This window comes from Dysidea avara, chromosome 10, assembly GCF_963678975.1.
Source record: "Dysidea avara chromosome 10, odDysAvar1.4, whole genome shotgun sequence".
NCBI classification, from domain to species: Eukaryota; Metazoa; Porifera; class Demospongiae; order Dictyoceratida; family Dysideidae; genus Dysidea; species Dysidea avara.
In genome coordinates this window covers 11,115,858-11,140,972 of record NC_089281.1, presented here as the reverse complement: position 1 = coordinate 11,140,972, position 25,115 = coordinate 11,115,858, and the positions used below count along the sequence as shown (strand labels likewise).

At 38.8% G+C, this 25,115-nt stretch overlaps 3 protein-coding genes across 3 annotated transcripts in view; 1 reads left to right on the top strand and 2 right to left on the bottom strand.

Moving 5' to 3' along the window:
- The window catches only part of LOC136269160 (protein O-mannosyl-transferase 2-like), a 28,461-nt gene extending 19,955 nt beyond the window's left edge, over positions 1-8,506 (bottom strand). The window contains exons 1-9 of the mRNA XM_066064642.1: positions 8,078-8,506; positions 7,895-7,979; positions 7,740-7,844; positions 4,232-4,340; positions 3,890-3,992; positions 2,743-2,902; positions 2,211-2,317; positions 1,483-1,565; positions 178-287 (exon numbers count right to left, since the gene is read on the bottom strand). Of these exons, the coding sequence (XP_065920714.1) occupies positions 178-287; positions 1,483-1,565; positions 2,211-2,317; positions 2,743-2,902; positions 3,890-3,992; positions 4,232-4,340; positions 7,740-7,844; positions 7,895-7,979; positions 8,078-8,271 (1,056 nt within the window). The 5' untranslated portion in view covers positions 8,272-8,506. The remainder of the gene's footprint in view (positions 1-177; positions 288-1,482; positions 1,566-2,210; positions 2,318-2,742; positions 2,903-3,889; positions 3,993-4,231; positions 4,341-7,739; positions 7,845-7,894; positions 7,980-8,077) is intronic.
- LOC136269162 (maleylacetoacetate isomerase-like) lies at positions 8,210-14,500 on the top strand. The gene is made up of 10 exons (XM_066064645.1): positions 8,210-8,318; positions 8,370-8,421; positions 8,488-8,555; positions 8,608-8,688; positions 8,745-8,828; positions 8,960-9,007; positions 13,723-13,801; positions 13,936-13,988; positions 14,035-14,084; positions 14,206-14,500. Exons 1-10 carry the CDS (start codon positions 8,304-8,306, stop codon positions 14,336-14,338), a joined length of 663 nt encoding a protein of 220 aa, XP_065920717.1. The 5' UTR covers positions 8,210-8,303; the 3' UTR covers positions 14,339-14,500.
- LOC136269159 (serine/threonine-protein kinase D3-like) overlaps positions 14,331-25,115 on the bottom strand; it is an 11,862-nt gene continuing 1,077 nt past the window's right edge. The window contains exons 5-24 of the mRNA XM_066064641.1: positions 24,667-24,932; positions 24,512-24,548; positions 24,368-24,454; positions 24,179-24,307; positions 23,719-23,942; positions 23,510-23,587; positions 22,134-22,320; positions 21,161-21,313; positions 20,651-20,939; positions 20,441-20,522; positions 19,744-19,816; positions 18,944-19,050; positions 18,685-18,741; positions 18,523-18,627; positions 18,067-18,250; positions 16,244-16,319; positions 16,090-16,196; positions 15,300-15,385; positions 14,909-15,013; positions 14,331-14,771 (exon numbers count right to left, since the gene is read on the bottom strand). Of these exons, the coding sequence (XP_065920713.1) occupies positions 14,544-14,771; positions 14,909-15,013; positions 15,300-15,385; positions 16,090-16,196; positions 16,244-16,319; positions 18,067-18,250; positions 18,523-18,627; positions 18,685-18,741; positions 18,944-19,050; positions 19,744-19,816; positions 20,441-20,522; positions 20,651-20,939; positions 21,161-21,313; positions 22,134-22,320; positions 23,510-23,587; positions 23,719-23,942; positions 24,179-24,307; positions 24,368-24,454; positions 24,512-24,548; positions 24,667-24,932 (2,660 nt within the window). The 3' untranslated portion in view covers positions 14,331-14,543. The remainder of the gene's footprint in view (positions 14,772-14,908; positions 15,014-15,299; positions 15,386-16,089; positions 16,197-16,243; positions 16,320-18,066; positions 18,251-18,522; positions 18,628-18,684; positions 18,742-18,943; positions 19,051-19,743; positions 19,817-20,440; positions 20,523-20,650; positions 20,940-21,160; positions 21,314-22,133; positions 22,321-23,509; positions 23,588-23,718; positions 23,943-24,178; positions 24,308-24,367; positions 24,455-24,511; positions 24,549-24,666; positions 24,933-25,115) is intronic.

The following is a 25,115-nucleotide window of genomic DNA, read 5'->3' as shown; positions in this document are numbered from 1 at the left end:
GTCAGTTAAAACAGATGCTTTAAGACTAAAAAAAATTATCCCAATTTTCTTCCTAAATTAAAACATGAAGCTAGATCTGTTGGGACTGTTGGAGAATTTTTTTTCTAGAGCTTAATTCGGAGAGTTTGATAAGAGAAGTTTCACTGTACATGAACGTGCAAGTATCTATATATATACCTGTTGTTGAATAGCTCCCTCCCCTTCAGGATAAAGGCTCGGATGTGAGTGAAGCAACCCGCCTCCTCCCCGATGGTTCTTCAGTGTAATCACTGCACCATATGCAACATCTAATGATCAGAAAAACACACAAAGACTCCCTCACATTCTAACACCATCTGTAACAGCTACACAAGTATAGCATAGCAATGACTTAACATGGCCATTACTCAAATATTCAAATTTCCACAACACACACCCAAGGAAGTAGTAAAGACTTGATCACTAAAATTTTATCAGTTTGACATTGGAATTTTTATCTCATATCACACAAAACAATATGTCCGTGCCTAAAATGGGCAAAGGTGTTACACAATATTTTGTACGGTATAAATGTACGCCACACAAGTAAAGCAAAGAGCATTCTTGGTAGGTTTTGTTTTAAACTTGAACCTGTAAGAATGTTAGAAACTACCTTATCAGATCTTTCCTGTAATTCAATACAACCAAACCCTAAAGATATTGTTTACATAAAGAAGCTAGTGTAAGGTGTATGGAAATCTTTCACAATCACATTTATTAACTAGCAAGTGAAGAAAGACACCTATTGTGTAGATAACACACTGAACAAAACTAAAAGCAAACTATTTGATTTCACTAACACTTGTTTGCACATAAACTGGCAACAACTACAATGTCAATACCACACTTGGAACATTAATATGTTAACTGAAACTTTTACTAATTCTGTACTGACTAGTACATACCTCAATGCACACATTGGATGTGTTAACCTTTCTACATTAACACTATGATTTAAGCTGGCATTGAAGTTATAGGATTCAATGTCGGCTGCAGTGGTGACATCAAAATTACTCAACCATCTTCTTGTTGTTAGTTAGTGCTTGTATGGTGTATCCATTAGAAATAAATTACTTTTTCATTTACATTTTTAATAGCAGCTGCTGCCAACAATTTGTATGCATGTTCTACAAGTTGGGCTACAAAATGTCACAAATTTCACATTCTTGAATGCTATACAGTCAGTATTAGAACTAAAAAGGGTGCCAAGGAAGCAGTGGAGCTCTAAGTGTACAACAAGGTAGTGCACAATGTTTATATAATCTTACAAGGGTTATGGAAACAATACAACTATTCCGAGTGGTATCAACAACAGCTGGCACATTGAGCTATGGCTTTAGTCTGCAGCCAAATATAAGTTGAGGAATTTTTTACACACAAAAACGTACGGTATAAACACAGTACAAGAAGTCTCAGCTATCATATACACAGTGTACTTTATGATGTCACAAACTGGCGACTAACGTTCAGGTACTTGTAGCTCATATAGTTCATTGCCTACAAGTGATGATTGAAATGACGAGCTGAAAAACCCATCTCCATTTCCACTGTACATGGAAAGCACACACAAACATGTAATCAGATATACCTGATAACAGTACCACAAATATACTGTTTATATAAACAAATATTTCTACACTAAGTAGATAGGTTTCTACACACAAAATGCTGTTAGCTTGTTGAGGGGAAAACATAAGTAGGAAACACATACAAGTAATGTGCAGTTATAAATGTTTTACAGATGTAGTTTAATGAGCATTTATCACATGCCTGTGAAGGCACAAATACATTGACGGCATATGCTACTACAGGAGGTCACACATGCATACACACAAAATATTATATTAATGTAAGGGAGAAGGGAGGGGGGAGGGAGATGGGAAGGGGGGAGATCTGTTACATGTATGCACACTATGCTATGCATTGGACATATGTATACACACCACACGTGGTACCCCACATATGGACATACACTACTCATGCCTCATGCACACTCATGCCTCATGCACACTCATGCATATACACACACCAAATGCAACACTTACTCGACACACACACACACACACACACACACACACACACACACACACACACACACACACACACACACACACACACACACACACACACACACACACACACACACACACACACACACACACACACACACACACACACACTCATGTACTAACCTGTGTCTTAGAGCAGCAAAGTGTACTATAAACACAGACACATACACATATAATGGTATTCCAATAAGACACAGTGCTCGGGCAAAGAAATGTTCAACCATTCTTCTCTAAAACAAAAAAAAAAACAAGAGGAAGAATAGTCACACGGCAACACACAATAAACTCATACATAAAGCATGATCAGAATATGACATAAGACATACCAAATTGTGCACCATAAACTACTTAATGTGCCACATGGGATATCTGAAATAGTTTTACTGAAGTATAATATTGACTTAACATAGCTGAGGATTCTGTCTATACAGTAGAATAGTATTAACACTAAGTGTATAGTGTAAATCATTAACATGTATTAGTGTACAGCTGTTCCCTTTAATCTTTATAGCTCAAATACTCCCACTATAGGAACAACAGTTAATCCAGTAAGGATTGAATAGCAAGAAACCTGAAGATGTGGTATTCTTAAGAGTTCACACTATATCGTGTCATTGTAAACATTTCCGGAGAGGATATAGTGTTGATAACGTACCTTGGTGTTTCTTAGGTCGCCGAGCAGGTCCCAGAGATCTCGGATGGTTCTAAGGCCAACGAGGGCAATGACAAATAGACCCACCCATTTCACACTGAATGCACAGCCAAGTGAAAACCCAGCCAAGCTCATCCAAGCCCACCACTCAATGTCATACATTCTACAAAATTACAAACATGTAGGTACAAAATGAAGTATACTTCAGTGTGTATACAGTTTCAAAATGCAGGAAAATGATGAGAGGTGGTATAAACACACAAAGGATTCGTTTACAAGTATGTGTAATATGTGCATGTGTGAAAGTTGTGTGTAATGTGCTACAATTGTAAACTAAACCATTACATTATCATTTACTCACTAATTATATGAGCCTTCCTTCTAAATTTAGTTCCCTATAACATTCCTTGACGTAAGCAGTCAATGCAATTAACCACTACATAATATTATATATCACATCCTCTGGTATGCATTTATTTCCTGGCATAAATGTGCTTCATAAGAAACAGTTGACATCTAAATGTTGCTCAATTACTGGCACTGATTCTTAAATAATAGTTAGAAATGCTAGTTGATGGCTAAAGTGTGGGTGAAAACTACTTAAAGAATTTGCCATGTACTGTATAGAGGGAAACTTTGGCAGGGGAAAACTTTGGCAAATTTGGTGATTTGCTACAAATTTGCCAAAGTTTAACCCACCAATTACTCATAGCACCTGAGATTAGCATCTTCATAGCTAAAGATTGAGATCGAATTTGCCAAAGTTTATTTCGCCAAATGCTATTTAACTGGCTATTCGCCAAAGTTTACCCTCACCAAAGTTTCCCTCTATACAGTAATTGGTGGACATCAAAAGTTAAAACTAAAAGTTGCGGTAGAAGATAGAAACAAGGTATTGACAACACCAAGACACTAGGAAACACGTGAAATGTGGAACAGAAAATGCTGTCTACACATTCAAGCATTAAACACTAGAGCTTCCGAACATAGTACCTACTACAAATATATAGTAATCTGCCGCCCTTAGAGAACTACAAACTTTTAAATTGAATAACTCTAGCTCTAATCTGAATAAAAGCAACCCTAACTTTTGTTTGAATAGTTATACTCAAGGGTATAACATACACATCAGAATGTATATCATGCTTACTGGCAGTTGAAGAATTTGAAGGTTGTAAAACTTGCCCACATGACAAAACACAGTAAGATTGGATCCAGCAGGATGTACTGAGAGAGTGTTAGTGTGCCAGTATCTGTATGAGAGGAATATAACGTAATGTACGCACATGAACGCATGCATGTATGCACACACACAAATGTGCATGCATCACGCACACACACAAATGTGCACGCATCACGCACACACATACACACAAATACATAAGACGTACAGACCTGTATGATTACACACAGGCTCTACATATTCGACTGTTCTATTAAAGTTAGTAGCAATAAACAACATACGATGTATTATGTACACATACGCACTTACCACACAGGATGAGCAGAGCTGCTATACTGGATGCAGCAAGAGAACTGGTCAACTCCCACACACAGAGGTAACCCAGTGGTACCACAAAGAAGCCACAAATAGCACATAGCTGCATATAATAAAATACGTCAGTTGCTAATCATCCATGTAGTAGAGCAACAAACCAACATTAATGTTATGAAAAAAAGCATGTTACATTTAAACCTGTTCAGCCGTTTCTGAGATGCATACTTGCAAAGTTCATTTTATTTTGGTAAGTCATGCATAATTTTCAAGAATGTGTGCTTTGTTGCTATAAGCCACTTACAGAAACCTAATCAGCAGACTGCTAGACAGATGTTAACATCATGGGGCTAGCCTGAGTGAGTTGAGTTGCATAGAATTGTGTTTGCGCATGGAAGATTAGCTATATATATGCTATGTTATGTTTTGGTCTTTTGTATATGGAGAAGGATGATTGCTGTTATAAAACAATGTTGTTCTGATCTCTCCTGTGCTTGTTTTTTTTTTTGTTGTTGTTGTTTTTTGACACAAACACAAACAAATACTTTAACAAAACAACAAGACAATAATTAATCAGTCAAGTCTTAGTGACTCTCAGCACACACTAGGTCAACTGCTGAGTCCTTAAAAGAAGAACAAAGTGATGGAAAGATGACCTAGATCCTTTAGACATGTTATTGCTGAGCGCAGTAAAAAAAATTTACTTGCACCTCAGCCAGTGAGGTGCCTCTACTGTAAGACTGCCCAGAACGCTCAGACAACAAAGTAGCAATACGCTCGTAAACTACAGTAGCCATTGGACACATTCCTGCTGTGTCACCTCATTCTCCTTAGTCCATTCTGCCATCTTGGCTAACTGGGGCAGCAGGACTGTCAAGCCCCACTAGTACTGATGAACTGCACCTTCAGCAGGGGTTCACCTTGACTCCTCTGTTTAATGTTTACCAGCTACTGTATCATCTTTGTTAACTATTAATATCCTCCTGTGTCTGTTGTGGTGTTGTCTCGTAGCTCCGCTTGTTCTGGCGTTCATCAATTCTTTTGTCTATAGTATGTCTGTTGTGTTCCTTGCATGGTCTTCTCAATTACACTTCTTCTGGTGTTTCTTTTTCCATTAGCAATCTATTAAGTCTATTAAGCTCTCTGCGATGCCTACGAAGCAATTTAGTTCTATCATCTGTGTCGTCCATTTGGACAATGCACGAAAAATAAGGAATAGACCAGTAAAACATGCTGGTTATTGTTTGCGTCATAAATGCACGTACCAGCCTTATATGGAGTGTCAGTAAATCATGACGGTTATTGTTCATGTTATGAACGTATGTACCAGCCTTATACGGAAGCATTTGTAAGTATCCATGTTATCTTGTAATTGTCTGTAAACGAGACGTACCATCAACTTGCTAGTGTGGGGCTCACTCAGGCTTGCCCCAATCAAGGTGCAAACTGTCTTAAAGTCTGATTAAATAAATATCAAAGAGATAACACAAATCAAACATGAAATATGCACAATCAAAGTACTCTAACAGAGCAGTCATATACTGCATACCATATAATCGGGTTGTTAAGCGCTAGATCTATTAAGTGTTAAGCGCATACACATTTCTTGTGATTAAAAATTATAAGCGCATGCACTTAACAGCCCGATTCTACAGTATAGCAAATTCTGTTGTTGTGGATCGATAGTGTCGAGAGTGTATGTAATGGGGAGGGAGAGTGTCGAACTGAGCTATATGCTGTGAAAAATGATCCATAAAGTCATATGGCATCATTCAAACGACTCGGTGACTTGTGTTGGTTGGTGACTAATTATGAGTGCAGTGGGCACACTTTGTATATATGACCACTGAGTGAAAGAATGGTGTCCTCGAGAAAAGTATGGCACATTGCGCAGAGGACCTCGCTGTACAAAGAGAAAGACACAAGCAGCTATCCTGGAAAGCAAACAATTTATTTAACATTAAGATTTCATCACCATCGAGATTTCATCATGGTCGCCATCCCCTGTCTCAACAGTTCTATATACTAGCAAAAATGACACACATCTAGAGGGAATTTCAGCCATTGCAATTCCATGCAGACCACCTGTCAAAACTTTTAAGGTGTTAAATCTGAGTAATCAACAGCAGTCAGGTTTACAAGAAGAAATAAAGTTATGAGGGGCTCATTTTCCACAGCCTATTGTGTAGTTCCACTCTCCCTCCTATTATATACTCTTGATAGTGTTAATTGGGGCGAGCCTGAGCGAGCCCCACAAATGGCAGTAGTCACTCGTACGTCCGACCCATACGTCTGACCATTCCCAAGAGTTTACATAACGAACACGGACAGCCCCACACTGGTAGTGCTCAACTGTATGTACGACCGTACGTCTGACCATTCCCAAGAGTTTACGTAACAAACACGGAAAAAAGCCCCATATGGCTTAGAATTTGTTGCTTGTCACTTGTCTCACAACTTATTCTTATCAGATTGACATGGACAAAGAAGACCATCTTGGAAGAAGGCTGGGAGAAAACGAGACAGGGCGAGGAGGGAACACTGGCTGGTGAATGCCCGGGGGAATGGTATGTGCGTCACGTTCACGAATACTTCCTGTACATATTTGTGCCACTTGGCTTAGAATTTGTCACGTGGGTTACAACTTCTTATCTACATAGACATGGACAAAGAAGACCGTCTTAGAAGAAGGCAGGGAGAGAATGAGACAGGGCAAGGATGGCAGCACAAATGCCACATGAAGCACAAGCAAGTAGACACCTGATAAACGCCATGCATACTCGCAGAAGAGAGCATGCAGTTGGCCAATGAAACTGCAGAAGACAGGGAGATAAGTCCTAGCTGACTATGCTTCCACACAGTTATGTAGCTATATACTGGCAAGCCACTGAGCCTCCCAACTTGAACTTTTTTCACCTTCCTCCAGCTACCTCTAGAGTAGCCTGAGCATTTCTGTATGTATAGCTACAAACACACACACATTAAACGCTATTCATGGAAATACAGTTGATGCCGCATCACTTTTGACACACAATCCAGGCTCGCCCCATCATGCTTTTAGCATCTGTCTAGTTACACAAGATATGTCGACTAGTTTTGGTATGTACTTGGAGCAAAAACAACAGACAGTCAGCTTTCCTGCCAAGTTGTGAAGAAAATGGCATTCAAAAAAACAAACAAAACAAAAAACACAAAAACATGAGAGGCTGATTGACATTAAAAATAAATAAATAAATAAAAAACATGCGATACCAAATGAGGCTGATTGGCATAGCTAATGTTTTAAACCTTGTAAAGTTATGTAACACCTTTACATTTATATTGACGTTAGCATCACTACAGCTATTTATCTGATATCACATCTCTTTCATACTGACCCCTTTAGTCAGTACGAAAGAGCTGAAGGCCATAATTTTTGCAGCTTGGATCATGTACAGGCTGTATACCTGACACTCTCAAAGCAGTTCCATACTTCAATCACTGATATAACAAGCACAACACTCACCAATCTCATTCCATAGTAAGGATAATCTTCATAAGACACTCCTGGCTCCTTGAACTCAAAACTGCCATTGTAGCCAGACACATAGCCAGAAAATGCAATAAGCATCTGTGATCATCCATTATTGAGTAGAAAAACAAAACATGTAGTCATCATACCTTCCCAAGTGGCGGGTGTACATCAAAAAAGAATGATCCTTGTATATACCAGCTAGCATGCTTGCCAAAATGAGTCTCATCCCATCTGTTGGGTATAAAATGCGTGGGATAATTTTAAAATTCTTCTATGCCTTTATTTCTGAATAATGCCCACTACAACATCTCCAAATTTTACAAACTTACGCAATATGAGTAGGCTCGGATAGATTGTACAATCTAGTCCACAATGAGGCGACAGTGAACACTGCCAGTAGGCAGTAGTACCATATACTAGAATCTCCACCCAGGAAATACTGTTTCAACACTGGCTTTTTCCTTAGTCCTCTTTTACGTTTCTCACCCGTTACCGTATTGGGTGAATCTTCTGTTGTCTCCATTTCGTTCGCCCTCGCTCACGTGATCAAGGATAATGGCGGCTCGCAAGGTAAAAACGAAACTAGGTTATGTGCCGTAGCCATGGGTTATTGTATTGCAGCCAGTTCTTTACTCGTATTTCAGAAGTTCTTGCTCCTGGAGAGTTAGAATTGGTGAGTACTTTCTTGGCCACACATCATTCTAACAGTAAATGACCAACTTTCTCCCTGTTATCCTAGCCCTTGCACTAAAGGGTATAGAATACGACTACAAGGCCGTACATCTGCTAAATGATGGTGGAGAGCAGGTAATAGGCACAGACTGTTATATTAGAGATATTCTGTGTTATAATTTGATAGTATGCTGAAGATTACAAGGTGGTTAATCCTCAGTGTGAAGTACCATCACTGGAAATTGATGGTCATGTCTTAACGCAGTCGGTGAGAATAAAGCTGACCCATCCACCTGTCATGACGCTGGCTCTCGTTTTGTACAGATGGCCATAGTGGAGTATTTGGATGAGACCAGAAATACACCACCATATCTTCTACCTCGTAATGATCCATTCAAGAGGGCTGAAGTATGATCAGAGTGTTATCAATGATATTTGTACCATATACTGGTGTCATAAGATCTGTATCCTACCATTTGAAAATACTTAATGGTGTACCAGTGTACTCTAGTAGTGATGTAACTATTATGTGTTTGTAGGTGAGGAGGATATCACAGTGTATATCTTGTGGGATACAGCCCATTCAGGTAATAAAGCATCTCAGTATTGTTTTTTGATTACAGCATGTATGTGTGTGTACCATGTCAGACAAGTTAGTTGACAACAACTTTTTTTTTGTAAAGCTGTTGCTGATACTATATTTTATTAAATAGCTCAATACTACCACCATATACCGTATGTGACTGTTGCAGTGAAAAGTCTCATAGTTCATATCAATCCATTAGGGGTGTTCGCACTGTCGCTATAAACCGCTTTCAAACCGGTTACAAACCAGTTTAATTCGTTCACACTTAAAGTGCTTTATTATAAACTAGTTATTTTCAACTCACCTTCTGATGTGATTTGAACCACCTCAAACCGCTTTGAAACAATCCACTTTACTCAGCTATAAACTAAACGTCTATCTAAGTATTATCCCACCAGGGACTCAGTCGTGGCGTGTCCTGTACCTGATTAGTCTTGCTCGCCTTTGTCTCAGGTAGCGTGAAACACGCTTCTTCCCGGCTAGTTCCTTTTGTTTTAAACTTCTAGACTCTTCGCTGCTTTCCAATGCATTCTTAACCAAAAAACATCACCAAAATTAACAACTCCATTCCGCTAAAGTCGCTTAACTATTAGAACAAATAATTATTATAAGCGCTTTCTGTTTTAAAGTAGTTTATCTTTTTGCTGGTGTGAACGCGTGAAGAATGTGAAGCGGTTTGAAAATAGTTTGGATCGAACCAACTTGATGAAAGCGGTTCAAGTGCGAACAGTATAAAGAAATTTATGCATGTATTAATTGCTCTGTTAATCGGCGAAGCGCAAGTCACAAATTGATAAAACCTATAATCTGTGCTGTCTTGTTCACCTGCTCATGAAGAGTTTGAAATGAATAACTATACTTCATTTCTGTTATACTGTATGCGCTGTTTACATTGAAGCAGAAAAAATATCTTCATATATATTTTCTTAATGCTATATGCATGAGTGAATGAATATATACAAGGCTAAAACTTTTATCTTGGGTGGATTTGCTAATTCATGCATGAACAATTGATCACAACTCTCTAGACTACTAAGTTATGGCTGCTAAGACCAAGACAGCTAGCTATATAAAATAGGTGCAGCCCCTCAGTGAAAAAAGTTCTGAAGTCAAAGGTGGTGTCCAAGAAATAGGGGTATGAATCACCAAGTAAAACCAACTGTCACTCACCTATCACTTTTAAAGATATCACGATATGTATTACAATGTTGTGTCAGATAGGTAACATGTTTATTTCATGAAACTTAATTACAAGTTAGTGAGTTAGAACACACACTTAGTGTGTATAAGCTGATCACACATTTACAGTAACACATCTGAAAGACATGTGCACTTAGCTGCATGGGTGGGTATGTACCTTGAGACATCCAGTGTAGAAGCCCACTACTGTTGACAAACTTGGTGCTAGCCATTTTTGCATTAAAATCATGCGATGTACAGCTGTTACGATGTAAATATTTTCATATTGTTATATATCATGATAGTAAATTTTACATCAATGTATCAGTATATCATGCAAATTCCCTACCAAAAAAATGGCTGTGATTTTTAAAACAAATTTTAAAGGAAGAAGAACCGGCCCTAGTTGGCACTCCCATCCACCACACTCTACTCTAACCCTCTCTACATGGTGAATTTTTGTAGCACAGTGTGATTTGTTTGTACAGTAGCTGAACTCTCTACAGGGTGACTTTTTTGATACTGATCTGTCCACAGGATGACTTGTTACACAGCTGAACTCTCTATAGCGTGGCTTGTTTGTAGCTAAATTCTCTACAGGATGACTTGCTACATCTACAGCATGGTTTGTATCATAGCTGAACTCTCTCTATACAGTGACTTTTTGTGTGTGATTTGTAACATAGCTGAACCCTCTACAGGGTGACTTGTTTGTTTATAGCTGAACTCTCCACAGGAACATAGCTGAACTCTCTAGACAGTGGCTTGTTATGTAGCTGAACGCTCTAAGTTATCACTGTAGCTGAATGTTCTAATAGGGTAACTGTACTATTAGAGTATATTGATTGCACACTTGCTACACGTTGGTTTTCACAACATCCATCTACATACCAATTTTCATTTCCTATAGTGGTTTGCCTAGTAGGTATGAAAATTAATGTATTCTCAAAACTCGATCACGCAGTCACTACACAGTACACACATTTGGTTTCAAATTATATCCCCCATAGTCTTCATCTCAGTTCCTTTCAAACCACCAAAAAGCACTCCTACCATTGATGGCTAATATATTCACTAACTGATTTTCAACTTGATTTGTAAAGTAGCTTACCCTGTAAGTTAATCTTTTTTGTGCAAATAATCATAACTTCATGATTGTACATCGGATTTGCACAAAATTTGGTAATGGAAATCACGTTTAGATCCCTTTTAAGTATGCCAAATTTCAGCTCAATCAGATTATGTGTTTGTGTTTTTGCAAGTGTGTGAAAAGGTGAAGAAGAAAAAAATAGAAACAAACTTTGCTTACTCATAGTTGTTCAATTATGTGATAAATTGATGTCTGCACTTTTTCATTGACTAGTGATAAATATTATTGAAATTGGTAATTATCGTGAGAATATTTGTGAATTTTTCAATAGAATTCTTATTAATCTGCTGTTTGACATTTAGTTAAGTAGACAGTAATTGTTCATGACAGTAATCGTAAAGCAATAATACAGTATGGTAGCACTGTATATTAGGGATCATGGAGATTTGGGTTTTCTTAGCCAAAAAATTCACCCAAAAACCAGTTTCACAACTCCATCCTGGCACCTTGGCAGTATTGGTTAGATATAACCAAGCCCAAAAGTGCCTTCAGTATGATCCTAAAGGCTTCCAGTAAATTGTTACAAATTTTTAAAAAAAAATTTATACAATGGAATTTTCTACTGACTGCCTGCCTGCCTGCCTGCCTGCCTGCCTGCCTGCCTGCCTGCCTGCCTGCCTGCCTGCCTGCCTGCCTGCCTGCCTGCCTGCCTGCCTGCCTGCCTGCCTGCCTGCCTGCCTGCCTGCCTGCCTGCCTGCCTGCCTGCCTGCCTGCCTGCCTGCCTGCCTGCCTGCCTGCCTGCCTGCCTGCCTGCCTGCCTGCCTGCCTGCCTGCCTGCCTGCCTGCCTGCCTGCCTGCCTGCCTGCCTGCCTGCCTGCCTGCCTGCCTGCCTGCCTGCCTGCCTGCCTGCCTGCCTGCCTGCCTGCCTGCCTGCCTGCCTGCCTGCCTGCCTGCCTGCCTGCCTGCCTGCCTGCCTGCCTGCCTGCCTGCCTGCCTGCCTGCCTGCCTGCCTGCCTGCCTGCCTGCCTGCCTGCCTGCCTGCCTGCCTGCCTGCCTGCCTGCCTGCCTGCCTGCCTGCCTGCCTGCCTGCCTGCCTGCCTGCCTGCCTGCCTGCCTGCCTTCAGGCAAGTGTAACTTGATAATGGCTAAGGCTACGGGCTTGATTTTTTCACTGTTCGACGTTGCTTCGTCCCGAGACATGCCTTTTGGCATACCGCAGTATGTACAATGCACGCATCATAGACTTACCTTTGTCTTCCTTTGTGTCCCATTTCTTTTTGCTGACAGCCAAAGGTGTCAATTCGCGGTAGCACGATGCATGGCTTCCCTACAGTACATTTGTAAACGGAAATCGTCCGTATTTTCCGTGGTGACTGGACTGATTGCAGAGATGATTCTAACAACTTTTCTTCGTTTGTAATGCTGTGTAATGGGCTGAACATAGCTGAAAGTGAAGCATAATATAGCCGCTGCACTTATGAGGCAGTAATTTATAGTTGAGGGGGTGCGAATCGTCGTATTTTCGTGGTGACTGGATTGTTGCAGAGGGATCTTTTACTGTTTTTCGTCTGTAGCACTGTGTAACAGGCTGAACATAGCTGAAATCAAAGCGTAATGGCCACTGCACTTTCGAAGTAGTTTGTGATAGCTGCGGTGCGCGTTCAGACGAAAACATTAATTCTGGCGCCATCCTTTCTTTTGATGCAGTATGTGTGGGTTCACCAGTCATAATAATGTTACAAAAAAAGTAAAGGAAAAATTAAGAAATTTTAGGGATCATAGAAAAAAAAAGTAGGGAAACAAGGGAGGTTGCCTACACCTCCAGATATACTAGTGAACATTTAATCCCTAATTCAGTCTTGGTCTTTGGTATAGACTGGATTAGGGATTAAATGTTCGCTAGTATATCTGGAGGTGTAGACAACCTCCGTTGTTTCCCTACTTTTTTTTTCTATGATCCCTAATCGAACTTAAAATTTCTAATTTTTCCTTTAACTTGTATATCTATATATATATATATATATATATATATATCGCCATCAATCACTATTGGTCGTATCTTGGGGAGATATCCTTCAATTTGTCATGTAAACTTTTATACTAGGTGGGCAGCTCCTTTGTAATATTTGTTCCATTTGGATAAGGGATAATATTACATTTTCTTTCCTCTTGTCAATATACCCACTGTATGTCTTGATCACCTGTAAGTTTATGTCACTGTACAAACCATCTACTGTAATATAACTCCAAAACTACTCAACATATTAGGCTGAAACTTTGTTAACTCATTCTTTGGATGCTAGATAATACATGGTGTGAACAGGAGCTCATCGTCCTCCGGACTCAATGGGCTCCTGGTGTGAACTAAACAGGTTTAAGCTGAGATAGTCACATACAGTATGTGATTAGTACAGAATTAATGACTTTATCATATGACTGTTGTTTAGAACCTGCGAGTGTTGAAGTATGTTGGGAGTGACAAAAAAGTTGAATGGGGGAAGTACTGGATAGAATATGGATTCACAAGTTAGCTCAACTCTAGTGTAAATCATCCCCTTGTATAATTTGTACTGTTTTACATGTGCCAATTATCCAACAAATATCCTTATTTAAACATGCAGCCAGTTAGTACATGATGTAATATCTCCCTTGTGTTTTAGGTTTGGAGCAGTCATTGTCCAAGACAGCTGGCAAGTATTGTATTGGTGATGAGGTATGATAAGAATGGTGTGTTGCTAATGTGAGGAATAACTCTACAGGTCACTATGGCAGACCTGTGTCTTGTTCCACAAGTGTACAATGCTAACAGGTGAGATATGTACAAACCTTTCATGTTTAATAAAAAGGAAAAAAGTCAAAGGCTTACATAACACAAAAGAAAAGAAAATTCAGATGTTAACAGGTTCATGTGTGTTTTGTATCTTCTATAGATTTGGCGTTAACATGGCCAACTTCCCAATCGTTTCAAGAATTAATGCAGCTCTGAGTAATTTGGAGGCATTCAAGTTGGCCCATCCATCTCAACAGCCAGATTGCCCAGATGAATCGCGAAATGTTCAGTAAATTCTTTAGTTTGTTGCAAAACATGTAACTTTTTTGGAGACACAAAATATATACAAGCTTTTATACATAAGTAAGATGAGCTGAGATTGTATGTAGTTTCCTAAAGAAGTGTAGTTTAATCTGCTAAAACAATAATAAAATAGTAGAACTACTATAGTTTAAGATGTCCAATAGTTATATGTTACAAAACATGGAATTCAATTAGCTAGACAGTGCTGACTTTGTAACCAAGTTTTTCTGCCCTGTGTTGTATTCGTTGTATGTCAGTATCGTCACGTTGCATGGATGGTGTTCGTTTGACCTTAGTGGTGTCACTGGGAGCAGGTGCACCATCAGGGACGCTAGTAGGACTCTCCAATATCTGAAAGTTGATGTATGAGTTTAGAGGATTTGCTAAACCGCCATTAGCAGCTGATGATGCTTTAGCGGTCACCTGCAAACAGCAAGCAAGTAAAAACTTTGTAGGGGTGCTTTGTACTGACTCATAAAAGATTAGCATACACTGAGTGACTAGATTTACAAAAAATACTATGGGATAGGCCTTTGATTGTGCACATAATAAAGCTGTACCTTGGCTCCTAGACTGACCCAGTAGTGGTCTTCACTTTCATGTGTCAAATATCGATAACCAACTCTGTTCTCCAAGTTCCTAATATCCTCCCACCTCACTTTATCCTGTTAACAAGTGTTGATAGTGATTTATTAAGGCTTTACAGCACAAGTGCTGAAGGTCTGTAGGACACCTGGTCCTACAGCCTATTTAAAGTTGTTACATAAAGTATATTTGAAAAGGTGGAGAAAGGAGAAAAAATCCCATGACTGGACATGGTGGGCAGCCTCGAACTTGCAGCCATCTGAACGCTTACAGGAGTCTGCCAGGCGGTCGGGATGTTTTCTCCTTGTCAATTTCATGTATACATATCAATAGGAACTCTAGAGATTTAGTGATGGAGTAACTGACCTGCAGCCAGGGATCATGGAGTGCTTTAGTAACCCTGTAACGTTTCTTCCTGTCTACTTGTAGTAGTTTGTTGATCAGATTAATAGCTAGAGGAATATTACATGCATACATAACCTCTGTACTTTCTCTTACAAGGATGCAGTCAATTAGAGATGTGTTCACCAAACCCTTTACGCTATCCTGCTCAGTAATACTCACCAATTAAGTCACACATGTGTAAGTAGATTTTTGAAGCAAGAGTGTTTTGTGGAATAAGGTTTCAATTAACCAGACACATTCAGGTATACAATTAGCACCTTATTCATTGCACATATCTAGCACTAATTTTATTACAGACTTGCACAATGTGAACAATATTTTGGAGGTATGCGATTTCATGGCTTCTGTGATAATTATCCTGTGAAGTTTTATGACTTGGCACAATAGCAGTTGCAGTGTTGTGGTGGATTAAACAGTACATTGTAGACTCCTTGTAGCTACTACCTCTTGTATATAGTTATTATCAACAAAACATGCTACAAATAATAAAACATTTATCTGCAAAATGTTAAATATTGTTTAGCCAATCCTTTTGTTTAACATACAAATTACGGGGTCATGCAACAAAAGTAAAGTTTGCTTATATGGTAAGAAAGTCAACGCCAACTAACTGGGGAAACACAAATGTAAAAATGGTTATGGTACTGAACCATTGCCAAGGCTTAGATAGTTAATTCTTTTTGCTTGGAAGGTTATAATCCAGGACTTGTCAACTTACACTTTACTCATCCTCACAACACAAATGACTTACCTTCCTTAGAGATAGTTGCCCAGGGATCTGGGGGGTACATGAATGCAGCGTTCTGTATCTGATCTGCAATCTCCTCATCTTCGTTAAATGGGAACGTACCACTCAGACTGTGTAGTGGAATGTGTACCAATGTAATGGAATATGATATGCTCACCTGACATATATGATGACACCAACTGACCACAAGTCAAGTGACCTGTTGTAACCTTGACTCTTGAGTACCTCAGGAGCTGTGGAGGGGAAGAAGCAGTGTATAGTGTATGTTGCATTGGTATTATCAAGAGTATTATCCACAAGCAAAATATGTAACAAGTTTATAACCCAGATTAATGTCCCCTAGTACTGTATATCTACAGAACTCCCTTGTTTCGCTACTCTTTATTTCTGTAATCCCTAAATTCCTAATTTTCCTTATACTTGTTTGTTACTTTTCTTGTAACATAATTATGACTGGTGAACCCATGCATATCTTACATCAAAAGAAAGAATGGGCTGACATGCCATAAAATTAATTTTGCGTCTGAAGGTGTACCCCAACTGTCAATTACTGAGAAGTGAATATGTTTTGCTTTCAGCTATGTTCAGCCCATTACACAGCATTACAAACAAAGAACAGTACAAGAAGTGTCACTACAATCAATCCAGTCACTTTGGAGAATACGGATGATAACTGTAACAAATAGTTGGAGGGTAGCCATAGCATACTGCTGCCTTGTGCTGTTAGCAAAAAGAAGTTGGAGACAAAGGTACGTAAGTCCATGAAGCGTGCATTGTATGTACGCTAAAAGGCACCTGTCAGGCTGAAGCAACGCCTAGCAGTGAAAAAGTCAAGCCTGTAGCCTAGGTTGTTATCGACTTGTGCTTGTCTGAAGCCATTATTAGTAAGTAAACAAGTCAGTCAATTGGCAGAAAATTAACACTACATTTTAAAATTTCATAGCAACTTAATGGTTTGGATCGCACTGAAGGCACTTTTGGGCTTGGTTAGTTATATCACACCAATATTGCCAAGGAGCTGTGAAAGTATTGTGACGTTAGTTTCTGGTCAAAATTTTTTTTAGTGAGAATGTGCAAACCTTTTACAGTACTACTGTTACTATACTGTAGCACTAAAATCACAAAATAAATGTAATCCTAACTTTAGCCCATACAGTACAATTAGCAGGTAAGAATTAAATTTGCACATCAGGTGATGACCTATCTTGTTTTTGGTAACTGTTTCAGCAATGTTCTGCCCATTACACAGCCCTACATACCAAGAGAAGTGAACTTGTAATCAATTTGAATTGTTAGGAGCATCATGCAAAAATAACACACAAAACCATTGACGTACTACCTGCAATCAACACCTCTGTGCTACAAGGAATGGGACACAAAAAGGACACAGACACATAATTTCATGATGTGTGTATTATACCTAACTATAGTATACTAATAGACATGTATCAGATCAAAGAGTCAAACTGAAAATATCAAGCCCACAGCATTAGCTATTATTGAATTACAGGTGTATGGTTGTCTGACTAGCATCAGTCTGCTACTTAGTTTCCTGTTAAATATGCAGAAACACATTATTTTTTGGGTCACTCTGGAGACACGTTTAGGCTGCCAAGTTGTTGTAAAGGAAAGGTGAGGCTGGTTGATGATAAACAGTTTTTGGTGAGAAAACACAAACTTCATGATCCTACTATACAGTACTACTTGATTGCTCTGTTTGATTAATACATAATAATTTGTTTAGATACTAGCACATCATGAAATACGATCTAATATCATGACATGGGTTATTGCCCATGGCAAAATTCAACACTGTGTCAAGTATTGCCTCCCACTGTATCGCTACTCATAGTATATCAGGTAACAAACTCAATTGTAATATTATTCTGGGCTGTTACACATAAATTTACACATTCCAATCTACAATAGTGTACATAAATCAATCATAAGCACACAGACAAGAACACATCTGTCACTCACCAAGGTAGGCTGGTGTACCCACGATAGATTTCCTGAATGACTTCTCACCGATAATCCTGGCAAATCCAAAGTCACACAACTTCACTTGAGGATAATCGTGTTGAGAAGTCAGTAGGACATTCTCAGGCTTCAAATCACAATGAACAATGTCCTTTGAGTGGAGGTAGTGGAGTGCAGCAAGTATCTTGAGTAACAAAATTAAACAATGATCATAAGTTACATTTGTCTAACTACTTAGATAATTTTTTTGAGGAAACAAAATTTTGCAGTATTTTTGTGTTGATTGCATACAAGAATCTGCCACAAATTAAAACTAATATGCTACAAAAAGTTATACATCAAGCAATTATAGATCTATTCTACACAATGAAAGCAATGTGCATCATAAATTGTGTGTATAAGCAAATCACAATATTGCCCTCCACCAATAAAATTGTTCTATATATAAAAATATACCTGATAGATGAGGAACTTTGTCTTGCGTTCACTCAGTCTACTCTCTGGGCTGTTTAATATCATCTCCAACATGTCTCCCTTCATCTTCTCCATGACAACATAGATCTGTACAACACACCAGTGAATGACTGTATAAAATGCACACTATCAAATCAATCATACTTTTTCACCAGTTTCAAACATCTGTTCCAGGGTCACAATACCAGGCTGGTTGACACACTAAATACACAAAAGAACATATCAAGTCCACTGCCTAATAATGTAAGTCACTGCATAACAAATAAGATCACATTTCTACACTTTAAATTCTACAGAAAAGAGATGGTTTGCAGAATGCAGTCATCTGTTTAATACTGTCAGTAAATTTTAGTCCAAAAGGTTAACAGAATAGAGAAGGCTGTAGTGTACTAGAGCAGCGTACCTGTAGTATAGCTACTTCATGTCTCAGTGCACTCTCCTGTTTGTTAGGGAACCTCATCTTATCGATGACTTTGATGGCAACTGGATGACTGGTCTTACGATGAACTCCTGATAACAATCATGCATACATTACAACACAAACTATTACAAGCATTTACCTAACATTTACCTAACATTTACCTTAACACATGCACATGCACATACAGACACACCACAACACAGAAACACACAAAAGCAAAGTCTTCGGCTATCAGGGTGATGCCTGTCCAGTGAACCAGCACTGGGGCACCTAGGCTGGTGCTCTAGCCATTTGGATATGCTGCCTCACACACAACACACGCATGCACTACACACACACACACACGCACACTACTTGACTGCCTGTCCTGAGTTATTCTTTGATCTGGTCCACCACCTTCCATGGGAGACACCCACTCATCTAGCCAAGGGATTCTGGTAACCTAATTACAAGCGATTTATTCAGGCCAGACGAATAAATGGACTCCCAGATGGGCCACTAACTGAGACCTTCTTATCCATCTTAGATGCAATGTATGAACTGTGTGGATGATGTAAACCCTGTTATCAGCTTGCAAGGCCAACTCAAAGGTACCATGACCCTCCATCACATGGTTAGGGACAGGGCTGCTACCATTAGCCACACCCCCAGAGTGGCAATTTACCAGGTCCACCATGTAGCATACACACATTACTCACTATGCACTACACGCACGCACGCACGCACGCACGCACGCACGCACGCACGCACGCACGCACACACACACACACACACACACTCACCTCCATATACAGTACCAAACTGGCCTGAGCCCAGTACATCGTCAGGAAATATTTGATAAAACAAGCTGATGTCCTGAACAAAGAAGAATGGAGGAGGATTACATCAGGGATATACTAGATTACAATTATCCCTTACAGGCACACACACACAAGTAAGGCTTGTACATCATATTTAGTCTTTATTGTCACAGTATACTATTCAGTGAAAGGTAATACTATTATCCTCACCCACTCCATTGGGTGACTAGCAATCTTTTAGTGTGTGAATTGCCCTACCATATATGCACAAATTGTCAGGAGATAAAAGATTTCATGGTTGCAGACTGACTGTCCACAAAATTTTAGATTTGCATTGACTGATCCACAAAATAAAATAGTTAAATTTTCATTTGCGAAAATTATGCAACGGAAATACAGTATAGACTGATGTTTAAAGCATCTCTTTTGTGTAATATGAATATGTACATGTCATAAGTATTAGTGTTGTCTGCATGTGTAGAACTACACAAAATTTGAAGAGCATGTGTACTTTAAGTGCTTCTATTATAAACAAAATGTACAGTATGCAAATGTAGTTTAAATTTTTATATTTTATTTACGTACACAAATACTGTAGTGGTTGCCAGGTTAGGTAGTCATCAATATTTAGTTTTATATAGTATGTACATTAAGTGACTTTAATTACACTGAGCCATACCAGTTTGGTCTCAATATATGGTTGTAGTTTACCACCAGCAACGGCATTCGGTTGGGGAGGATTACGAGCATCTTTAGGTACCCTACGATGTACAAGAAATAACATTTAAATCCAACAGTTCTGATGAGCTACAAATATGTAGTAATAGCTTGTATGTACATGCAGTATGTGTAACACTCACATCTACATTGTATGTCATCACACATTTACCTGAAAGATCCACGATTACGTTGGGAGCCATGTGCTCTGGTAGATCCATGTCCCCTCATAGATACTTTACCAAAGTTGTACATTGGATCTCTCATAGCAGCTCCATACATGGACCCTCTTGGAGGAGGGACTTGACCATAGAATGAATTACGTGATGGATTGGGTGAGTCTGCAGCACCTTTGTTGAACTGACGAGATGAGCCACGTCTTGAACCACGTTTGGACATCCGGAATGACGTCCCCACAGGATAAACCGGGGCTGGGAGTGAATCATTAACTGCTGCTGGAGCTAATAGAAGCAGCCCAAAACCACATCAACAATATACATATGTATACATGTATGTAATCATATAGCTATTTAGTAAATAATTGCACTTCAAATTATACAGAATTGCAACTGAATATAAATGTGAATACAGTGAAAGCATATACCTATACTAACTCATTCCTCCTTATGAAATAAACACTAGCCATTTGAAAAATACTCGTAGCACTTTTTGTCACACTTACGTTCTAGTACACTTTCAATACTTCTACAAGGAGTCATCGGCATAAGAGCTGTGTGTAGTGAGTCCTCCCAGTCCAGGGACACATCCTTCCCAATACCCAACTGTTCTAGCTCCTCCAAACTGTATTTACTGACATCTCCCAGTACATTAGTACCTGTAGGTTAATGTGTGTACACTAATGACATTACATCACAATATATGTAGTCTTAACAGATGGACATAAATGTGTTAATTTTATGGTGCATTAGTTGCACATACAAGACACGCAATACATTTATCCTGTCCGGCTCTAAGAAAAACTAAACGCATATATTAATTACAGCAAGCTTCGCCAAATTGGATATTATAAGGAGCTGCAAGGGTTATAAGTACACTTCAGCTATACTCAAACACACATTAATCTACTTTTAACACTAGAAATCGCATTTCAGTTGAAATTTCCATTACCATTACAAACTGGATATGTGTACCCAAACATATTCAGGCATACGCTCAATTTTTAAAGTAATGTGAATTTTCCTGTCCACAAGCTTGAAAGCAATTTTACTGCCCTAAGCCAGTACCATGTGTGCTAGAGCTGCTGTAATTTTAATCAGAATCCCATTAACATAGTAAAACAAACTCCATTGCAATAACTGTAAATATCAATACTAACATTTTTTATTAACACTATCAATTACTACAAGTAATACATACGCTAGAGTTAGAATCACATCAGCTTCCTTTAAGGCACACAACCAGCAAAACTATATCTAGCACAGTAAATCATCCCTTCAATATATCATGTTACAGTATACAAATGGTTTAGACTGTATACTTGGAATAAGAATGTATGCATATACCTGAGGGCATGTAAAGGTAGACATTACTTAGCACACCAAGTTGAAATCATACAATGGGATACGTACCTTGTTGCTAACTTAAGCTTTAACCCAGACATAACCCCCCCTCCCCCCACATGCAACAATACATACCTTCATCCTCAGTGCTACTGGAAGGTTTGAGGTCAGCGGGAGAGAAGCCAGTCATGTCTACACCGACATAATACGTGACAGATGAGGTGACAATCTCAAACACGTGCGGTGGGGTGAGTGCAACAGCAGCTGAGTCAACCTGCTCATCCAATGGATCAACTGCCAACATGTCCGCCAATGGAATCTCCTGAAAGAGAAATAAACACAAGAGAAGACAATAAATATGCATGTTTTAATTATGAATAATCAAAAATAGTAGTCTCATGGTGTCCCAGGTTTGTTATGTACTTGGTATTTGCCATTGTTGTTTCATTGAGTAAGATAGATACTTTACTCATGTCTAACAACATAGATGTATTATCAGGTACCTGGTGATGACTGGAGAAGCAAGCAAACAATGCCACAACTGATTTGGGGTACCCACACTGCTACTGACAAGGTACAGCACAGCCTCCTGTGGAGTATTACTCTTATCCCCAGGAAGATTTATCTGCAATGACTCTTAGCACCTGATTAGTGCACATGCATCCCAGTTTTACTCTATGTGTGCATCCATTAGTGCTGAGCGATACTGCCATTTTAGTATCACGATCGATACTAAAACCACTATTCACGATACTGAATAGTTCATGGTACTTATAAATAAGTCAATCATAGCTGGTGCCACATAATGTATTGCTCAGCATTCCTGCAGGAAGTCCTTATATGTGATAGCAGACTAGCCACTATCATCCTTGTTTACAGTAACAGTTATTGTAACACATGCTTTGAGGTTGTTATGGTGTTCACACCTCTCTGGAGGGGAAACCAGATGGGTGGACTTTATCATTTACAAGGATTCTTAGCCAAGTACTGCATTACAAATGGATTTTAATGACTGACAGGCATGGTATCACGATAGTTAATAACAAAATATCGTGATATCGATATTTAAAAATATCGCGATATATCGCTAAAACAGTAGTATCGCTCAGCCCTAGCATCCATACATGTGTGTGTAAATTCTCAGTAGCAGTCTCAAATGTTCCCCAATTCTCACCACAAACCCTCAACACTTATACACTACATGCACATAGTACATGTTGTGGAACAAGTGATGTACACAAATAGTTGACATATGGTAGCATAAATTCCCCATACTACATGGCACCCTTATAACACTATAGCAACATTACACAACAACACACTTGTATGTGTTCACAATGCAACATACACTACATAATATTTACATCTGGTTTCAGATCCCCAGTCAGCACAGCATTGGTGATAGCCTAACTTCCCTTGAGTATAACAGAGACTTTAACACAATTAAGCTAGACAAATTTACTGTGTACTTACATTACAATAATTCATTATATTAGTTATAATTAACTCACTTTGTGGTATTGTGCTCCTTCATTATTCTTATATAATGTAAGACATTTGGTGTCAAGTCTCCAGTAGTACTTCTTCCTCTGTGTGGTACACATCATATGATAATCTGCATAATATTATGTAGTCTGCACGTTACATTAATATACTGTAAGACAGTAAATGTATGTGTGCATATTATTAAGATACATCACACTCATTCATGCATACTTACCACTGTACTCTTGTTAGTATAGTGCACCATCCACCCCTCCCTCATCACCATCGGGTTAGGCTGTTTAGTATGCTTCACTGATACCACAATCCTTTGTAGAGGGATAAACGTTGAAGATGCCATTGGTGCAGCTGGCTGATGTGGTACTTCATCTTCTCCATCTTCATTCTTAGCTTCAGGACGACTCGGTTCTTTGACTGGATGCACTTCAGCTGCTGTAACGCCTACATGTACACGTTATTTGTAATGGCAAACCTGATCCATTACTATATTTTATGTGTAGGTAGATCAAGGATAATGAACACTTTTATGGGCAGGAAGTTATTTCAAAACAAACCACACATGCAATACAATTCAAACTAGTGATACCGATACCAAGAGTTCATAATATAGTAGAGAGAACTCTATATTATGAACTCTTGCCAATACGTATACCCTAACAATACAAAAGAATACATACCTGTAGAACTACCAGTTGATGCTGTATCTTCTTTTTCTGGTATCTTTTCACCATTTTCAGACTCTTGATCTTCAATAATAATCGATGTATCAGTTTTAACGTACCCAAGCCGGGACAATGTGTCTATACCTGAGTCAACGCACAAACAAAAAAATAATTTTGAAAGATATGGATTTTTTCTTTACTAACCAGGGCCATCAAAGTGATACGGCTCTTCACCAAGGCAATTTTTCGGTACTTCTTTCTGACATCGTTTGTGGCAGTTATACTTACAATCTATAGACAACATTAAAAATGAGAAAATCCATGCAGTCACTTCAAAGTAGTAATTACCTTTGCATTGTAATCCCTGTCTGAAAAGTCCTTTTAGCTACAAAGGAAATTACACATACATTACTCATCACACAATATTAAATCACTGCACACAAGGAAAGTATTAGATAACAACTTGATATCACTGACCTACACACACACAAATACATCCTTACTAGTTTTTTACAGACTTGGCAAACAGTCGGAATAGTGTATGTATGCACAGAGAATGTGTGTGGAACTTGAGGTTTGTTCCTACGTTGAGCCCTGTCCATCCATAACGGACGTCCACTCCACGTCTGTCTTCGTGAGATATTTGTATTAACTCTCTTCAGTGACATGGTTGAAGGCTCTAGCGAGCTAACAGGTTCTGAAATGTTCTGTCTTGTGCAGTTATTAGGTATCTTGTAAGCACAGCGTTTGTGAAAATTCTGTCCACATCCTACAAACACAATCACACTTTAATCACCACCATCAAATCAGAGAGTTATTCAATAAAACAGACACACAAATGTACCACTTAATTGGGCAGACATAAAAATTAAACATTAAAATACTTCAATTTATAAACCACTTAATCCATTACAACCATACATATTGATCAATGGAAGGCAATAAATGTATG

What these genes read in the sequence shown, in the direction of transcription:
- LOC136269162 (XM_066064645.1), top strand. An exon ending in CTCCTGGAGAGTTAGAATTG is followed by an intron (nt 8,422 to 8,487) that starts GTGAGTACTTTC and finishes CTGTTATCCTAG; the next exon opens with CCCTTGCACTAAAGGGTATA. An exon ending in AGTATTGTATTGGTGATGAG is followed by an intron (nt 13,989 to 14,034) that starts GTATGATAAGAA and finishes ATAACTCTACAG; the next exon opens with GTCACTATGGCAGACCTGTG.